Source organism: Talaromyces proteolyticus (assembly GCF_021365285.1).
Source record: "Talaromyces proteolyticus strain PMI_201 chromosome Unknown BGW36scaffold_3, whole genome shotgun sequence".
Classification (NCBI taxonomy): domain Eukaryota; kingdom Fungi; phylum Ascomycota; class Eurotiomycetes; order Eurotiales; family Trichocomaceae; genus Talaromyces; species Talaromyces proteolyticus.
Genome location: NW_025764279.1, coordinates 922,509 through 938,969, shown reverse-complemented (window position 1 = coordinate 938,969; position 16,461 = coordinate 922,509). Strand labels below are relative to the sequence as shown.

The 16,461-nt window shown below is 47.3% G+C and overlaps 7 protein-coding genes across 7 annotated transcripts; 2 read left to right on the top strand and 5 right to left on the bottom strand.

Moving 5' to 3' along the window:
• Window positions 1-241: 241 nt before the first annotated feature.
• Window positions 242-551, bottom strand: BGW36DRAFT_424140 (uncharacterized protein; the record flags this gene model as incomplete). Its single annotated transcript, XM_046219924.1, has 2 exons — window positions 242-285; window positions 344-551. 2 exons carry the CDS (start codon window positions 549-551, stop codon window positions 242-244), a joined length of 252 nt encoding a protein of 83 aa, XP_046075213.1.
• A 2,599-nt stretch (window positions 552-3,150) lies between these two features.
• Window positions 3,151-3,543, bottom strand: BGW36DRAFT_371655 (uncharacterized protein). The gene is made up of 2 exons (XM_046215397.1): window positions 3,376-3,543; window positions 3,151-3,319 (listed from the first exon to the last, which is right to left on the bottom strand). Exons 1-2 carry the CDS (start codon window positions 3,536-3,538, stop codon window positions 3,249-3,251), a joined length of 234 nt encoding a protein of 77 aa, XP_046075212.1. The 5' UTR covers window positions 3,539-3,543; the 3' UTR covers window positions 3,151-3,248.
• An 819-nt stretch (window positions 3,544-4,362) lies between these two features.
• BGW36DRAFT_355987 (LCCL domain protein) lies at window positions 4,363-6,359 on the top strand (the record flags this gene model as incomplete). The annotated part of the gene is made up of 2 exons (XM_046213706.1): window positions 4,363-4,871; window positions 4,919-6,359. The coding sequence occupies 2 exons, from the start codon at window positions 4,363-4,365 to the stop codon at window positions 6,357-6,359; spliced, it is 1,950 nt and encodes a 649-aa protein (XP_046075211.1).
• Window positions 6,360-6,476: 117 nt separating this feature from the next.
• BGW36DRAFT_314448 (eukaryotic translation initiation factor subunit eIF2B-gamma) lies at window positions 6,477-8,457 on the bottom strand. Its single transcript, XM_046212533.1, has 2 exons — window positions 8,103-8,457; window positions 6,477-8,026 (listed from the first exon to the last, which is right to left on the bottom strand). Exons 1-2 carry the CDS (start codon window positions 8,278-8,280, stop codon window positions 6,525-6,527), a joined length of 1,680 nt encoding a protein of 559 aa, XP_046075210.1. The 5' UTR covers window positions 8,281-8,457; the 3' UTR covers window positions 6,477-6,524.
• A 648-nt stretch (window positions 8,458-9,105) lies between these two features.
• On the bottom strand, window positions 9,106-10,231 carry BGW36DRAFT_445454 (uncharacterized protein; the record flags this gene model as incomplete). Its single annotated transcript, XM_046221672.1, has 1 exon — window positions 9,106-10,231. One exon carries the CDS (start codon window positions 10,229-10,231, stop codon window positions 9,467-9,469), a length of 765 nt encoding a protein of 254 aa, XP_046075209.1. The 3' UTR covers window positions 9,106-9,466.
• Window positions 10,232-10,373: 142 nt separating this feature from the next.
• On the top strand, window positions 10,374-12,074 carry BGW36DRAFT_394635 (ankyrin repeat-containing domain protein; the record flags this gene model as incomplete). Its single annotated transcript, XM_046217937.1, has 2 exons — window positions 10,374-10,447; window positions 10,475-12,074. 2 exons carry the CDS (start codon window positions 10,374-10,376, stop codon window positions 12,072-12,074), a joined length of 1,674 nt encoding a protein of 557 aa, XP_046075208.1.
• A 609-nt stretch (window positions 12,075-12,683) lies between these two features.
• BGW36DRAFT_290215 (uncharacterized protein) lies at window positions 12,684-16,281 on the bottom strand (the record flags this gene model as incomplete). The annotated part of the gene is made up of 5 exons (XM_046210743.1): window positions 12,684-12,935; window positions 12,988-13,473; window positions 13,590-13,975; window positions 14,421-14,446; window positions 14,750-16,281. The coding sequence occupies 5 exons, from the start codon at window positions 16,279-16,281 to the stop codon at window positions 12,684-12,686; spliced, it is 2,682 nt and encodes an 893-aa protein (XP_046075207.1).
• Between the last annotated feature and the right edge of the window lie 180 nt (window positions 16,282-16,461).

The following is a 16,461-nucleotide window of genomic DNA, read 5'->3' as shown; positions in this document are numbered from 1 at the left end:
GTAAAGCTCTTAGATGAATGTCGAAGTCAAGAGGTGTGAGCGTCGCGTTGTTCAAACATGCTCCTCTTTTATAGGACATAAATTAGCGAGAGTCATGGTTTCAAACTAAAGGAGTGTCATGGATCGAGTTGACACATTCGGATCCAATGTAATGTTATGTCTAGGATAGCAACTAGCCTTGAGCCATATCCCACAGGAAAGTAGTAATGCTCGGCAGACCTGATAAGGAAAGACTGTTACGTTATTCATTGATAGTGACTTCATAATCCTCATATTTCTGACCATCTATAACCATTCAGCGTACAGTGATACTATTTATCGAGTAATTGAGGGAGAGACTTACTCCACTTATCAAACTTTTTGAGCTCCTCCCAATTTTCATTGATGAAATATTGGATCGCCTCGTCAAATCTTTTCCCTGGAATATGAATATGATGCTCCTGCCCCTCGGCGTCAACGAAAGTCATCGAGTTCGCCTTCCTTGTGGTTTTGCATTTCCTAGTTTCTTCCTCAGTCATAACAATATCGGCAGAATTAGTAGCGTTGCCCATCTCTGCGATATTTCTTGAAGCGAGATGAGCTGCACCCCCCTGGAAACCTTGCGCCGCGCAGGTAGCTGTAGAAGGGCGAATCAGCGACCCTCGCGGACAAGAGCTAATAAATGGATCACTGACCTATGCCAGTGGTCGTCACGCAACAGCCAGGTCACGGCAGCTATTACCAGCAGCGCCAGAGCAAGACGAATGACCAAAGCTGTACACGTTGCCGTTCTAGCGTTCGTTGCAGCTCACTGTTCAGCAAAAGTGACCTCCACCAGTGCAGCATTCACCGTGAGCTGCGTTTCCGCACTGGATGCTGCGCTGATTACAGTATCCAGTCCCAAACTAGATATCAAAAGTCGAGACAAATGCCGCAAAGCTTGGGAGAATGTAGAAGGTTGGCTTTTAACTTCAGCATGTTAAAGAATTGCAATTGCGGCTGTAGATAAAGAGATTTATAGATATATCTCGAGTGCGAATTAGGAGATAATTTTGTACTCACATCAGAGAACTATGAACGTCCCTTTTTACCCGGCTGGTAAGTTGCAGAGATGGACCTCAGGTTATCTCCTCTCAATTATGGATCCTGTTATAAGTGACGATATACGTTGGAATGAGGGAGCATGTACAGAAAAGATTGCCATAGCTTAGCAGTGCTGCCTGAAATTTAGTATGTGGCGGCTAGTAATTGTCGTAATGTTTTGTACAGACTTTCGAAAATTTGTCAAATGCGAGTCCGAACCCCGAAATTAAGTTTTATATTATATCAAAAATGGCTCCTGACAATACAAAGCACTAAATCTTCGACCTTGTAACCCCTATACCAAAAAGAGAATGATTATTGTGGTTGTGCTAGTTGCGTATTTTTTTCTCTGATAGTAATTTCAGGCCAATTAACTTAATGCGATATGCTTTCGCTTTGCCACCCCGTCATCCAATATATAGGTCCGTTGAAATCTAGACATCTACCTTCGTATTAGGGAATTCTGGCATGATAATCGACCTAACTTCCGGGGATTCCAATCCTACCTGTGCTTAGGCCGGAAGTTTGCGCGAAAGAAACAGAAATTAGTATATCCACGGCGTACTATCACACGAAACACATATGGGAAGAAAAGCACCTTATCCAACACGATTTATCGGCAAGCAGGAGAGATAATTGGTCTATGTTTAAAACCTTGGTAGACATGGTTCTGTATTCAAAGATATGGTTATTATGCTCCTCAACCGCCTTCTTTATCTATCATATTGTTTTTCAATGGGTAGACAGTCCCAATCTAATGCGATTTATCTCCATTGATTGACAACGATGTTTCCACGGGGACTATAAAAGAGGGATAATTTAAGCCTGGCTTGAGCCAGCACATCAATAAGTAACAAATAATATTTTTGGGCAAGGATACTCCAAGCGAGAATATATTTGATGTACTGTACCGCAAATTTCTAAAGGGGGAGGACACTAGTTCTGATATGGTACTAAAAAAGCGCTCCTCGTCACCAACAATAGTAAATTAGACTAAACTGAAAATCGAAAGTCTCTATAGCAGTTGTATTACAAGCATTTCTGCCTAGTATTTAATTAAAATGGGGTGAGTTGAGCACTAGTCCTTAGTGCCATACCAGAGCTACTTTCTAGGCAGTTGTACACGGCTTTCACACTTTAATGCATGTGCTCATGTACTGTGCAACATAATTTCCTTGCGTGCATCGATGTCTGTCATTGTGCAATGAAATTCATCGATCACCTGCACTGTTAGGTTGAGTGCCCAAAAATTGGAACAAGAAGAAGAAAAGGTAAGTTCCTGGAAATATTACGGAGGCAACCCTCGGCTTCTCGTCATGGACAGAATGTGGCAAGGCTTAGGTCAGAAAAATTTGTAATTGACCAGAGGAAAAGATAGAGATCCCCAGGTCGCTGACTTTCGAAAAGGAATCGCGATTTTTCTTCCACCTGTACAAGCAGGGGGCCGAAGGGATTATAAATATTACACACAACATTTACCAGCTTTTCCAGCAACACCCTTTGAAATTGCCAGGTGATTGTTTATATTTTAGTAGTAAAAGTGGCTCATTCTTGTGTTTATTATGAACCACAGAGAGCTTTAAATTGCCTTTGTGCCATGTGTTCTACAAGCTCCGTATTATCACCTACCTTCTAAATAATACCCTCACACCGACTACGTTAGTTAACTATGGCGCAGGCCGGGACCCTTAAATGATCAGGGCAATTGCACGCTACAACTCGGGTGGACTGGGCGGTGGAAACCATTAACTACGGTGGATACGTACCGGTTGCCCAGCGCCGGGACGCTAGTGCGCGGGTACTGCCGCGCACTAACTTCAACCATGGATACCTAGCTACATGAGTGTCAAGATAAATATGCCTTGCTCAGTACGGGTTGCGCCCTTTTTAGTATGATGGTTTAAAAGTCAACATTACGGTACCAGAGCCTGCGTATAATGCATGTATTTGCACCGAGGGCGAAAGAGTCCTCCCGGACTATCAGTTACGTTGCAGCTTCCTTGAGACAAGGGTTTGGCCGAGCAAGAATGGGAAGCGGTTTGATAATTCCAGCCTATTGTGCCAACCACCAATGGGGTTTCAGGGTGACCGCGAGAGTCACTAGTACTACTATCTAGACCTTAGTGGTTCCTTCGGCTGCTCCATTGGTATTCTGTACGTAATACTTTTGCCATTCGGTCTTGATATTAGAGGCCTCCAGCGGGAAGTTCCCCAGAAAGATCGATTTTGGTGGTTACCAGCACAGAGGAGTAAACCTGTAAGATGACGTTCCCGCTATTCCAGTTAGACATACCTTGATGAACAATTGCCTAGTCACATTATTGGTAGATTTCAATTCACTACCATATCTTTCCTGTACGAAGTGGAGGGCTGCATTTGCGGATCTCGTTTTGTTGCCTCGAACGTGGTCTGTAAAATACTTTGGAAGTACTCGAAGCTGTAACGATTTACTACTCCAATCTAACCCCACCGACATCCACATTAACTTCCCGGGTCGTGAACCCGGATTCCCGCGCCTCTTGCCATTCCTCCTGCGCTTTCTTGGCGCGGATCAGAGAGCACGGGACGAAGCAAAATGGGAAAGGCTTGGGCATTGTATTGGCTCCGTCCTCAAAGGCCCGGTATGAAGACAGCTACACTCATCCACCTTTCCTATCGAACGGGGCGGACACAGGAAGTGAAGTCAGGGCAAAAGAGTAATCTCTGTGTCTGCAATTGTGCTTTTGAATTAATGTGTGGATGATCTACTTATGATGATACTTCATTGTATCGGCCTGAGAGATCATCATCAATGCTGTACAAAATGTAGTGTACTATATCTTACTGTAAAACACTTGACATAGAATCTTGCGGTACGGCGTACGAATTGTCGTATGAGGGTTTGCAATAGATATAAGAGGAAAAGAGTAAGATGACAAAAATATTAACAAAATAAGTCAATATCATAGTGCTAATTGGCAGCTATAATTCAGTCACAAGATATACCAGCCATTATTAGTCAGAACTCAATCATGAGAAATCCCAATCCTGTTAAAATCTGATATTAAACTTTCTTTGCCTTCGAATTTTTTATGCTGATCTTTCAGTATCAATTGGATTGGTAATATTTCTTATATTCGACGACACGCTAAGTGCATTTCACTCGGATTGATTGCGGCTCCACACGAGACTTACATGAGACCAATGAGCGTCGCCCGAGGTGTTAGCTTAGCTCAGCTTTCTCTCCGCTGTTCAATGTCTTTGTTTCATGTAGCTGCGCCTCCTTGCAAAATATACTTACAGAACTATATCAATTATATTATGACTTTAGAAAATGAGGCCACCGATTCACCTAATCACGCAGATGCCGGGACCGGAGAATCATTTGTTTTGAAAGATCTCGAATCTGGCGGGTCCGGAAACGACGGATTTGTCAACGTCGGCAGTCACGAAACAACAGATGACTCCTTTGATCTGCCTGAAGATGAGGCCGAATATGGGCTGCTAGGTGGCCAGAGAAGTCGGCACACTGATAGAGATGTTCAATTTCCACGGAGGCCAAGTCAATTAGGATGCTGTGGTGCGTTTCTTAGAGGCCCGGATCCTCCTCGCAAACATCGCATCGAGCCATTTTTCAAGAGCTTTCAAACCGCTCCAATTCATCTTATAGACCGATTGCTACCGAACAGGACCTCACGACTGATAGCGCTAGTCGCGTTTTACGCTCTCTGGGCAACGCTCTTCTTGACAACCCTGGATCGGTTAGTTGTTCGCCCAGAGGCCCCTGGGTATGGTGCGCCAAATCGCCTGTCGTGTGGAGCGAGACTATGGTAAGCTTTGCGCATGTATATTTGTTTCTTTTCTCACAGAATCACAGGCACAATAGCACTTTATGTGGAGCTGACGGCGATGCATGTCGTCCTTTTGACACCGACGCTTTTGCGTTCAGATGTCCTGCTGGATGTCTTGATACAATACTCCTAGAACCTTACACTGTCGGTGACCAAGAAATCAATTACAAGAGATTGGTAATTGGGGGTGCACCCGATGCGAATTCCGCGCAGACACCCAGCTATCGAGGGGACTCGTTCATTTGTGCTGCAGCGATGCATGCCGGCGTCATCAGCAATGCTGCTGGAGGCTGCAGTATCCTTCAGCGGACAGGCGAGAAAAGTAATTTTGGCACTGTAAATCAAAACGGCATTTTAAGCATTTCTTTCGATTCTTATTTCCCTCTCTCGTACACTTTTGAGAAAGGTACTACAGTCTGCCGTGATCCTCGATGGCCATTATTTGCTTTATCAGTGGCTTTCACGGCCGTGATTTCGTTATGCACCACATCGCCAGCTATTTTTTACACCTCTGTTTGGTTCATCTCTTGGTTCCAAGTTGCACTAGTGTCAGATCCTCCGTTTTCGTCTGACTATCTCGAGGTTGTCTCTATTGGGATGGGTCGGTTACTACCGGCCGCCTTTGTTGGTTGGGTCTTATACCATTTTTGCGTCCGAGAAACACTCACAGGCTTGAATGCACAATGGGAGAAAACAATACTCTGGCTTGGGCCCTTCTGGGTTGGGGCACTAAATACTGATACCTTTGACAAAATCCCTATTTCTCGTTTGACACCCCACGACATCCAACAGCAACCCGGGGCTATTCCAGCACTCATCATCATCGTCGGCTTCATCGTTTTTGCCATGGTAACTCAAACGTGGGTGATATGGACCGCAGGCAAACTCCCCCGGTATCTGCTTATCTACGGCATCATGTCGAGCTCCCTAGGCATCATGATCGCCCTCCCACAACTGAATCTCCGCATTCATCATTACATTCTCGCCCTTCTATTCCTTCCCGGCACTGCTTTCCAAACTCGCCCTTGCCTGGTGTATCAAGGCCTTCTCGTCGGACTGTTCATCAATGGAATCGCCCGCTGGGGCTTCGATAGCATTCTCCAGACTCCCGCAGCCCTTCTCGGCGACGCTCAACTCGGTAGTCTTCTCCCTACCGTGGCTACCTCTATCCTCCAACCTGGTGGAAACAACATCACATTCTCCATACCTAGTATCCCCGCTGACGTCGCGGGCATTGCTGTTTTGGTTAATGACGTTTTGCGCTCACATGTTTACAGTCCTGGGCCCGCAACAGATACTCTGACTTTTCATTGGACTCGCCTTCATCAAGATCTTCCCGAGTATTTTAGATTCGGGTATATCAAGACAAGCTCATTGGGAGGTCTCTGGTACGAAGATTTTACCAAAGCCGGCGTTTGGAAGGCAGATGGGGAATGGGTTGAAATGGCTCCAGGGCCAAGTCGGTGAACCATGCTTTATCTTACGTGCATGTTTTTTATCTGGCAATAGAAAAAAAATGAGTCATTGGGTGGCTGTATTATTTTTATAGTTCCTGTATATAGAATTAGAGTGTACACAACGTTTCTAACGTTAACTCGTTCAATAGATATTCTTTTTTTTAAACTGATAATTCTAGTCATCAAACCCCTCTGAAGGTTCCATGTCATCATCCTCTTCTCCCTCGTCTAGGCCCTCAAAGACCATGAATTTCTCGTTCTTAGCATCCGTTTCCTCGGGAACGACATTAGCATCCTGGACCTCACAATCCTTCAGCACGGATTCACGACCAATTCTAGCTCGTCGGCCAATTATGCAGCCCGTTAGCTGAGCCCTAGACTCAACCACAGCTCCATCCATCAGCACGCAGCGAGTGAGCCGTGCGCCGCTGGAGATGTAGCAGTTGGGACCGATAACACTCTCCTTAATAACACAAGTCGGCTCTACAGTCACGTTTTCGGCAAGCAGGCAATCGCTTTTTGTGACTGTGCAGCGCTGGGCTATACCCTCAGGGTAGGCAATTTTCTGATTATGGGCAAAAGGTGACGCTGCCTGACGGCCAACCTCCTCGATCGACTCTAGCTTAGCTAGAAGAAGGGATGTCGAGAGTAAAACCGCAGAGCTATCAACGCGTCGAATGAATGGGGCGGATCCTCGTTGCACGTAGGCTAGTAACTGTGGTAGTTTGGTGGATTTAGAAGTCTCGATACCAGAGTCTGACAATGGGGTCTTGTCGCCGGACGCATCGAAGGGGGATTCAGAGTTTAAGCCAGCCTTGGTGGTGCTTATATTCCGAAGATCGATCTCTTCCTCTAATGATTCATCTTCATGACTTTCGCGGCTGTCCTGCTGGAAGATCTTGTTCATTCCTAGCTTTTCATCTAAGCCTTGCTGCCATCCCGCCTTAGCCCAGTAGCCAATAAGATCTTCACTGACTGACTCCAGCTTCTCTTGTTGACGAGCCCAATCCCGTACCCATAGCGGTAGTAAATAGACATGTGCATCTCGGTACTTCGTGAGCATCTTGACCTCCGGGTATTTCTTAATCAAAGAATGGCGAACAAGGAACCCTTTATTCTGCTCTATTTTCTCCTTGACGGTATCCATAGGCATTGACATGACTAACTTCGATAATCCGAATCGTAAAGCCGCCGGTCCATCGACTAAGTGTGGTACTGCTGGGGCCTCATCCTGCTTGAGCGGTGTAATAGCTACAAAGTCGGTAGCTTCGCCTTTGACGCTATCCTCCCGGCCATCTGTCTGATAGTATAGCGCCAGGCCACCGCGACGGCCACCCTGCTCACCACCCGGGCCCGAAGAAATCACACTGTGGGAGCTACGACCCTCTCGAGTGGGATTACCGGCTCCAAGAGCACTCTGGGTCACCATCCACGCATCAAGAATAGATTCACCGGGGATTTCACAGACGAGGTCGCAGGGAAGAAGCAGGAAATCGGTTTTTATGCACTCTTGGACTTCCGGTAGGCGGAGCAACTCGGCCGTTCCCATTGTCATCTCAAGGTCTTTCGGGGCTATGACGGTCGCTGATGGCGAGGGGAGTGATGTTAGATGTGGGTTTTGTTGTAGAGCGGCTTGGATAGGAGCGAGAGAGGAAGGAGGTGTGATCAATGTAATATCTAAGATATTTAGTGAGAATAAGCTCATGAAGGGGAATTACATGGCGTATAAAAAGATCTAGGCGACCAAACATACCGGTAATTCCTGATCTTCGACACCAGTCTATGGGGTAGTATATCATTGGTTTGTTGGCGATGTTGACCAGGCATTTTGGATAAGTTTCGGGAGAGCTCGTGAATGTTGTTAGAGAGACTCCAGGGCCGCAGAGGATTATGGCTTGAAAGCCACTTCCGGCCACAGGAAGAGAAGGCATTGTAATCCAGTCTAGAACCAATCTAGCAAGCCTCCATCATACAACTTGCTGTGAGGTCAATCGACCAGAGATTCGAAAGGGGTCCGCGACGTGGTGTAGAGGACTTGTTTGGTAGTCAAGCAGCTGGAGATTTGAGTGGCTGAGCAGTCAAGTACAGAACGCGCTCGAAGGAAGCTCTGCAAGCGTATTAATATTCCCCGCCTTGAAATGGATGTTTTTTTAAGCGGGGGCAATACTGAGTCAGCCACCTTCACCGCCCGCAGGGTACAGGTACATCCGGGGTCCAGCATGGTAATTGCCAATAAAGAGCTGTGAAAATCTTGCCAGACAGCGTCTATAGGAGGGAAAAATACACCCAAGAATGCAACAGCTGTGTCTTTACACGATCGCCAACTTGCTAGTATTAGCCTCACAGCAGCAGTGCCGATATGCAGGCCACTTCGAAGGATCAGCGAAACAACGATGCGAAACATGCCGAGATATTACTATATCCATCGACATTATTAGACAGGTCAGTAAGTACATATGTCGGCTATATGTAACGAATGAGTGCGACAACGGACGGCTAGGATCAAAATCCGTTGCTGTTTTTACACTTTTTCACATGATGGATCACCTCCAGATCACTGACTGATGCTGAGCACTCCCTAAGTGCCCAGTGACCACATACTGAGTGGATACCACTGCTCACTGAGCCTTGAGAACAAGAACAATCATACTACAAGAACTTAATAGGGCTTCTTTATCTTCAATAGTAGACTACAAGGTTCGCAAAGTATGATGGCTCTCTCTCAACGTTGTCAACCCAGGCTACACAGATACTCGAGAGTCTTGGATAGGGACTTTGGCTTGATCCGACGTCTCCCATTTAATCATCAGACCGCCTACGAGAATGGCTATACTTATTTCGCTATTTACTCTATGGAGTCTCTGCACTGCTGCTTATAGAATCCAAGCCAGCAAAAAGGCACCTGTCTAGGAAGTTATTATTCACCTACAGAAGACCGATCTTAACGAGAAAGAGGAATTCGAAGGTAGATGCATTTTTGCCTAATTCAGAAAAGTGTGAAGCACAGACGGCCGATGGGAAGAAAAGAAAAACGGGGAATTGAGTTCATCAATTAGGTAGCAGACATAGAGAAACCGACATCCGAAGCCATTTTGAAACAAACACTGTGTGGTGAATTTATCCCCAAGTGCCGCCACCACCGCCTCTTCCACCCCTGCGCTGAGCTGAAAGGCGCCAGTCGTTCTCAGCCTCAAACTTATTGTGTAGGGGCTGTATCCGCTCTTGTTTCCGTCTCTTCGACAATGTCCCATCCGTCCCAGCCACTTTGAAAAAGGTTGATGCCGCCTCCACGAGCCACTTGGGCTCAATGCTGGTTGTCCAGCGCATATACTCGCGAGTTGTGAGCACAACTTCATGATAAATTACCCACTCGGCATGCTTGCCAAATAGTGCCGACGATGGGTGCATGTAAACGGAGGTGCCCTCAATTAGGGTTTTGTAACCACCGCTGCCAGCCTCTATGTCTCTTCTTGCTGCTTGTCGAAAATGACCCGCACATAAGGCTCGCCGCACACAGTCCGTCTTGGGTCCACATGAAATGACTGGATGGCGCCAGCGTTCCAGAACCTTAGCGAGCTGATCCCTCACGTTCTTAGCCTGTTTCATCGACCGAGCCTGAATGAAGTTTTCGAAACACCAAGCATTCGAGTAGCCGTTCTGCTTCCATGAGTTATAGATGTTGAGTAATGTCAAACGACCGCCGTGCACATCGTGGAACTTGGCCTTTTTTTGATCTGCCTGGGTTTGTTTTTCCTTGGGTCGGTAGACGACATTGGCTAAATTGAGCATGGCCACGATTGAAAGCATCTCATCTGAACATCTCATTTCTATTGCTGCAAGCAGTACCTTGGCAAGTGCTGGCTCCATTGGAAAGCTTGTCATTTCCCGCCCCAATCTTGTCAGTAACCCCTCATCATCAAGTGCCCACTCTCTACTTTTTTCTTCCTCTATTTTCACCTCCTTTTCGAGATTCCAATAATTCTAAGCCGTCCTTTAAATAAACCACTTGAATATTATTATCCCAATGAGAGAAGAAAATAATGATAGAGGAAGAAGAGAAGAGAGACAAACTGCATATGACTACTTCCGCACTAATCGGTCCAGTGTGTCGCCCCCAAGGGACAGACCAATCTGCCTTTATGATCAAAACGGTGCGATTCTTTATGAAAATAACTACCAGGGACTTCGGAACAAAATTGTCCAGCTCAATGACGTGGCTCTATTGAAGCAATATATTGTAAAATACCCCAGAGCAGTCCTGGCTGCTGGGGAGGTGTATTACCATGACCCTTTCTTCATTGCTGCTGAGTGTGGGAGTACCGATGCTCTTCGCCTTCTTTTCAATGTCTATATTGCCGATCCTACTCAAGCCAAGGCACTCGATAAGCGAGGATACCGGTTATTGGATCTTGCCTGCCAGAACGCCCATATCGACACTGTACGTTTCCTATTGAACAACGAACCTCCACTAGGGGATGTCCTCGCAAGAAATAAATATGGCGATACAGCATTACTGTCCGCTGCAGCTTCTCTGGCCCGGTTTCGTTACGAAGATTGGGAGGATAATGATTTTAGCATGGAATGGATTCGTGATCGATTCGCTCGTAGCGAGGATCTCATGCAGCTGCTCCTTGACAGAGGAGCTTCTGCTCGCGACTCTAATACCACAGAATTCTTCAGAGAAGACTATGATGAATATAAGTCACAGCCGCGAGACACTGTTCTCGGCCTTGCTGTTTCACGAGCCAGTCCTAGTTTGGTAAAACGGCTCATTGACGAAGGGGCCGATGTACACCGAAGAGATTGGCACCTACGCATGAACAATTCCAGTTTTGGAGGAAGTTATATAGACGCTATCAATGTCACAGTTCTTCATCTGGCTAGCTCGTATTGGAACGTCGGCGCGATCAAGGTTCTGCTTCAACATAGAGGCAGCGAGCTGCTCTCCTCATCTGATAGTATTGGACGTTTACCTATCCATTGGGCTGCTGCAGGCCCTATGCTCCATAACGAATATACCATTCCTGAGCATGAAATCGATTCACGAATCATCGAAACTTTCAAACTACTCTTAACCGGCAATTCTGACATGATCAACGTGAAGGATAAGGAAGGGATGTCAGCTTTATATTACGCGGTTGGAAGCCACGCTGGGTGTGGTATCGGGCATTTATATCTTCTAATCAAATTCTTACTTGACAAAGGGGCAAATGTAGGTCTACAAAACAGCAAAGGACAAAGTGTGCTACATATATTGGCTCTTAACTCTATAGCTGGCGAGCCCATCAACACCGCCTTAATAGACCTTCTACTTTCGTATGGGGCCGACATAAGCCAGACTGACATGAATGGCGATACTGTCCTCCATATTATGGCAAAAAATCTACGCCAGGTTGAGGCAACCCGGTCTCTGCTCAGCAAAGGGGCCGATGTCAGAGCCATCAATGCAAAGGGGAATACACCATTTCATGAAGTCATGGTTGGATTGCTTCGGAGCCGAGTATCCCGACGACAGAAAACTGAGCCTGTGACTTTGGCAGATCGATTAAGAACACAAAATGAGATGATTGCGGTCCTGCAGGACGGTAATGGCTACAGCGATACATTGATGGACCAGCCAAACGCGGCTGGAAAGACACCACGACAATTGCTTGAGGAGACAAGGGCTAGGTGGCAGAATATCGAATCTGAAGCATCACGACCTAGGTCCAATCAGCAGAACTAAAGATTCTCAATGAAAAATTTATACGATGTCTAAGTAGAAGCTATAAGAAAAACAGAAGGATACTAGGCAGAAAAGCAGGGTTGGCCTTTGTGTGGGACCAGTCATAAAGCGGGTTTAGGTGTTTATTTGCGAAAAAACTAAGCATGAGGAAGAAAACTAATCTACACAAGCCTTCTGATATTTTATTATTGTATTTAAATGCCTAAATTACATGATCTTACCAGCTATTACCTGAACCGCCAGGCATTTGTTAGATTATATAAGCGGTTTCTGCACGCCGGCCGCCAATACACGGGCACCCGGGTGCCCACACAATTTTGGACACCTGGGTCGCCCTAAGCGTGCGGGCTTTACTCAGTGAGCGATCCCGGAGCCAAGCTGAGCATAAAGTGGCGACCTGCTGGGCCGTCTAGCGTCGCACATATTTTATGTATAGGCAATAAAAAGCCGAAAACCCTCAAAACGCTTCACAGTTATAAACCTACATGTGTTATGCCGATTGTACAAACCCAAATGTTATCCCGGAAAAAAAGCATGAGTAAATAGCTCGCTGATAAGTGCGCAATTAAAATGACATGACGAAACTGATCATCCAGAGCACAGACAAAGCTATGGATTCATATATTTATTGCATTTCACTTGTACAATCTTGTTCTTCCCGCCATTTTCAATGACGAGTGCGCTTAGCTTGCGACCATACACGCATCCCGAGTCGAGACCTTTGGTGTACCGTTGTATATTGAGGGATGTAGAGGAATCGTGGCCGTAGACAACAGTCGTTGTGCGAGACACGGCGCCGTAGACACCACTGACTGATTTTGCAATATGTTCTGAGAGAAGTTCTTGGTATTTATTAAAGAGCTGTTGCATTGTTAGAACAGTTGCATTCAAATCGAACAGAAAGAAACCATACCTTGGTCCACAGCAAACCGTCTTCTTTTTTCGCGCTCGGAACATGGGTTTCCGAGTCAATTGATCTCATCGTCATGACACTCGATAAATCCTGCCGATCGAGGTTCACGCCTGGGACTAAACCACCATGGACGACTACCACATCGCCCATGCCGCTAACTTGTCCGATTTTCAAAATGACCGGACACTGCTGTAGCCATAAAGCTTGTTCGTCGCTCAATTCTCTGGCAACTTTGCGCTGAGAGATGTCGATTTGGTTATAGTCCTTTTCGGGATTATTAAAAGTATTATCGATTTTCATTTGCGATCGCAAAAGCAGAATGCGGTCCTCGTGGTTTCCGCGCACGCAAGAAGCTTGTAATCCGCGCGCAATGTCTACTACGCCGCTACTATCAGGGCCCTTGTGTATAAGATCACCTGTAAATACGAGGTGGTCTCCGTTTTCCCGATTAAAAGACACCTTCTCCAGCAGACGTTCCACTAGTACCTTAACATTAGCATTTATACCTCTGTATTGACAAGTCGAAACAACTTACACTCATCTTTACAGCCGTGGACATCACCAACGATTATGAGTCTCCGGCTCTTCACACTGCCAGATACCGCCTTTTCAGACGCAGGTAGCAAAGCCGGGTCAAGACTTCTTATTGGCACCATATCTGCAAACTCTGGCCTCGTATTTGTACCAAACCAACCCCCAGCCTGGTTCATTGTCGCCACATCCAGGGCCCTGACTAGGCCGGCTCTCTCTTCCAGCATTGGCTGTAGGTAGGAATTCCATCCAAAGTAAAATGATACGACGAGGATGACGTAAACGATCAGGTACCGTCTGAACTTTGGTGCTGATATCATGGACAGAATATGACGAGCCGATTGGGGCCCATGAAACTCGGAGGAGCTGGACGAGGAAATCGAACTCGTACGACGCTGCGAACTCGAGCTATCCCAGCTATTCTTCACATAGTCGATCAAGGGCCTGCGGCCGATGCCTTGCGGGAAACTCTGAAAGAATGCTGTCGGACCAGCATTTTGTGGGGTGTTCATTTCGGCGTATTCGTCATCGCTACTTGAGACGGAGCTGTAATCGATATCCAGATCAAGGGCTGGTTTCGTTTCGCCTGTTGTGATGGCCATTTATTCGAGAGGCTTAGTCAGCGGGATCGGATGCAAAAGGATCACACTGTTGGATGGCACCATGTCGCTTGCATGCTCACTGCCCCCGACAGAAGACAAAATAACAGTATGACGAGTGCGGTCCTGGTTGCAAACAAGATGGGCAGCGGGATCGACGTGATCTTGGCATCGCGGCCCCACATGCGACACGCGGCCAACCAAGAGCCTGTACGAGGTGCTCTCTCCGGCCCATGGAGAACTGCAAAAGCCACGCTGGCAAATCAACGCGATTTTTTAACCAGGAGGCTCATTCAGCCCAACAGCTGCTGGCCTGGGGCACACGATTTCTTGCCTGATTCTCTGGCAGTGTCGGGGACTGCCAAGACTGCCGCCAGTATTGGCTGCGGCGCAGCATTGGCCTCGGGGAGTTAGTGGTCTTGGCAGGTCTCTCCTTCCAACTGGCAAGTAGTACTACTTAAACATCTGTACTAGGTACGAGGTACTGGGTAACTACTACTCGCGAGTCAGGATCAGCAGCCAGCCTACAGTAATGTTAGTAATATATTCGTCTTGTCTGAGACCTTTGCACTGTTTGAGCTGATATTATCTTTATGCACACGAGCTGCTGTTGATTGCGCTGCTATCTGAACCGCTCATATATCTCTGCCTCTTTCAATCGAGCCCGTACTGACTGCAGCTGCTTTTCATCGTACACATCTTCTACGCGCTTGCCGCCTCGGAGGACTTCCCTCTCATGCCGGGCCGATTCTTCCTTGGTCATACAGACCAGGTTCTGCACGCCCACCCTGACCAGCTTCTGTCCCTCTCGTTCCCATTGCGGATCAATTCTGAATCCCGTGGCAGGCCGCTCCCAGGGAACAAGGGCCAGTCGGCTTGGAAGTCCGCTAATTGCACTTCGTCCTCGCCAGATCTCATCGAGCATATATCCGACGTCGTCCCGGCTGAGTGGCAGGCGCATTCCTTGGAGTTGTAGATTCCCATCCTCAGCTCTCACCAGTCTCTCTATCAAACCTCGCAGCTGATTGAAGACCGTATCATTGACCCCGTCCTTTCCTTTACTTGCAAGACTATAATCGATGGGGTAGTTGGAGACATGGCAGATGACATGGTTGGCAATGGTGTAGCCAAATACAGCTGGCATTGTCCCCAGAACAGGGAGAATTCGTACCCGAAAGTCGGGTAAGACACCGAGTTCGCCCACCTTTCCCTTGGCAAATTCTTCTTCCGGGAGCGGCAATAGAGATGCCTTCCCAGGTCCCGGTTTCTCAGTAGAAAAGACAACCGGAATACCGGTGCTCACGCCAAGTAGTCGTAAACGGCGACGAGTAGCGCGCGATAGCGGATCCTCTGTGCTAGCAGATATGTCCGCAACCCCAATACATGTAGGATCAGACTTGCAGCCGGCGCCCATCGATGAGATAACGGGAATTTTATTTGAATGACAATATTGTAGTAACTCCACCTTGGAGTCGATATTGTCGATACAGTCAATAACATAATCTGGCTTCTGTCCCGTAACTCTACCAAGTGACCAAGGAGCCAGGAGTCTGTCGGAAACATCGGCGCCGTAGAGCTCATTTCTGCAGTCTAGCTGCACCCACGGCACGATCTGCTCCAACCGTCGTCGGATGCACTGAACTTTCGGGGTGCCCACGTCTGCCAATGTAGCGACCGCATGTCTATTTAGCGATGAGAGCGTCACTTGGTCAAAGTCAATGAGACGGATTTTTGAAACTCCCGAGCGGGCGAGAGCTACTGTTGCGTGCGACCCAACACCACCACAACCGACCACAACAATAAACGAAGAACGGAGCTTTGCAAGGCCATCGTCAGTCAGGAAAACGCGATTCCGTGCAAGCTGTTCAAGAATGAGGTCCTCATCGTAATCTCCTTGCTGCGCCCGTCGTGCAAGTGCCGCACTGCGTTCATCTTCCGGGCTCAATTTTTGCAATGGACCAGCAGTCCCGTACTCGGTCAGCACTTCGGCGTGGTGGCGTTCATCAATTCCTGGGATAGATTTTTTCAATCTTTCGACAGCTTCACGTCTTTGGTAGGATTGGAAACCAAATATGCCTGCAGCGACAGCAGCTCCCGACAGGACCGCCGCAGCGGCAAGCTGGACATTGTGAGAGCCAGCCTGGCGCTGAAGCCACGAACTCATGCTCTCTTTTTCCTCCTCCTCCTCCTCCTTCCTTGCTTTCCTTTCTCTATGCCGCGAGTTTTCGTTGCGTTTGTAATGGCCCTTGTTTCCGTGATCGTCGTAGTAGTCGCAATATTCTTGGTTCGGGTAATTTTCCTCCGGGTCTCCATAGGAATCAGTGGAACACCTATAGTATCGATA

Coding starts and splice junctions, on each gene's coding strand:
- BGW36DRAFT_371655 (XM_046215397.1), bottom strand. CDS start 3,538: ATGTCGGTGGGGTTAGATTGGAGTAGTAAATCGTTACAGCTTCGAGTA. Junction 3,320..3,375: donor GAAATCTACCAATAATGTGA/CTAGGCAATTGT, acceptor ACGTCATCTTAC/AGGTTTACTCCTCTGTGCTG.
- BGW36DRAFT_314448 (XM_046212533.1), bottom strand. CDS start 8,280: ATGCCTTCTCTTCCTGTGGCCGGAAGTGGCTTTCAAGCCATAATCCTC. Junction 8,027..8,102: donor TCGAAGATCAGGAATTACCG/GTATGTTTGGTC, acceptor TAAATATCTTAG/ATATTACATTGATCACACCT.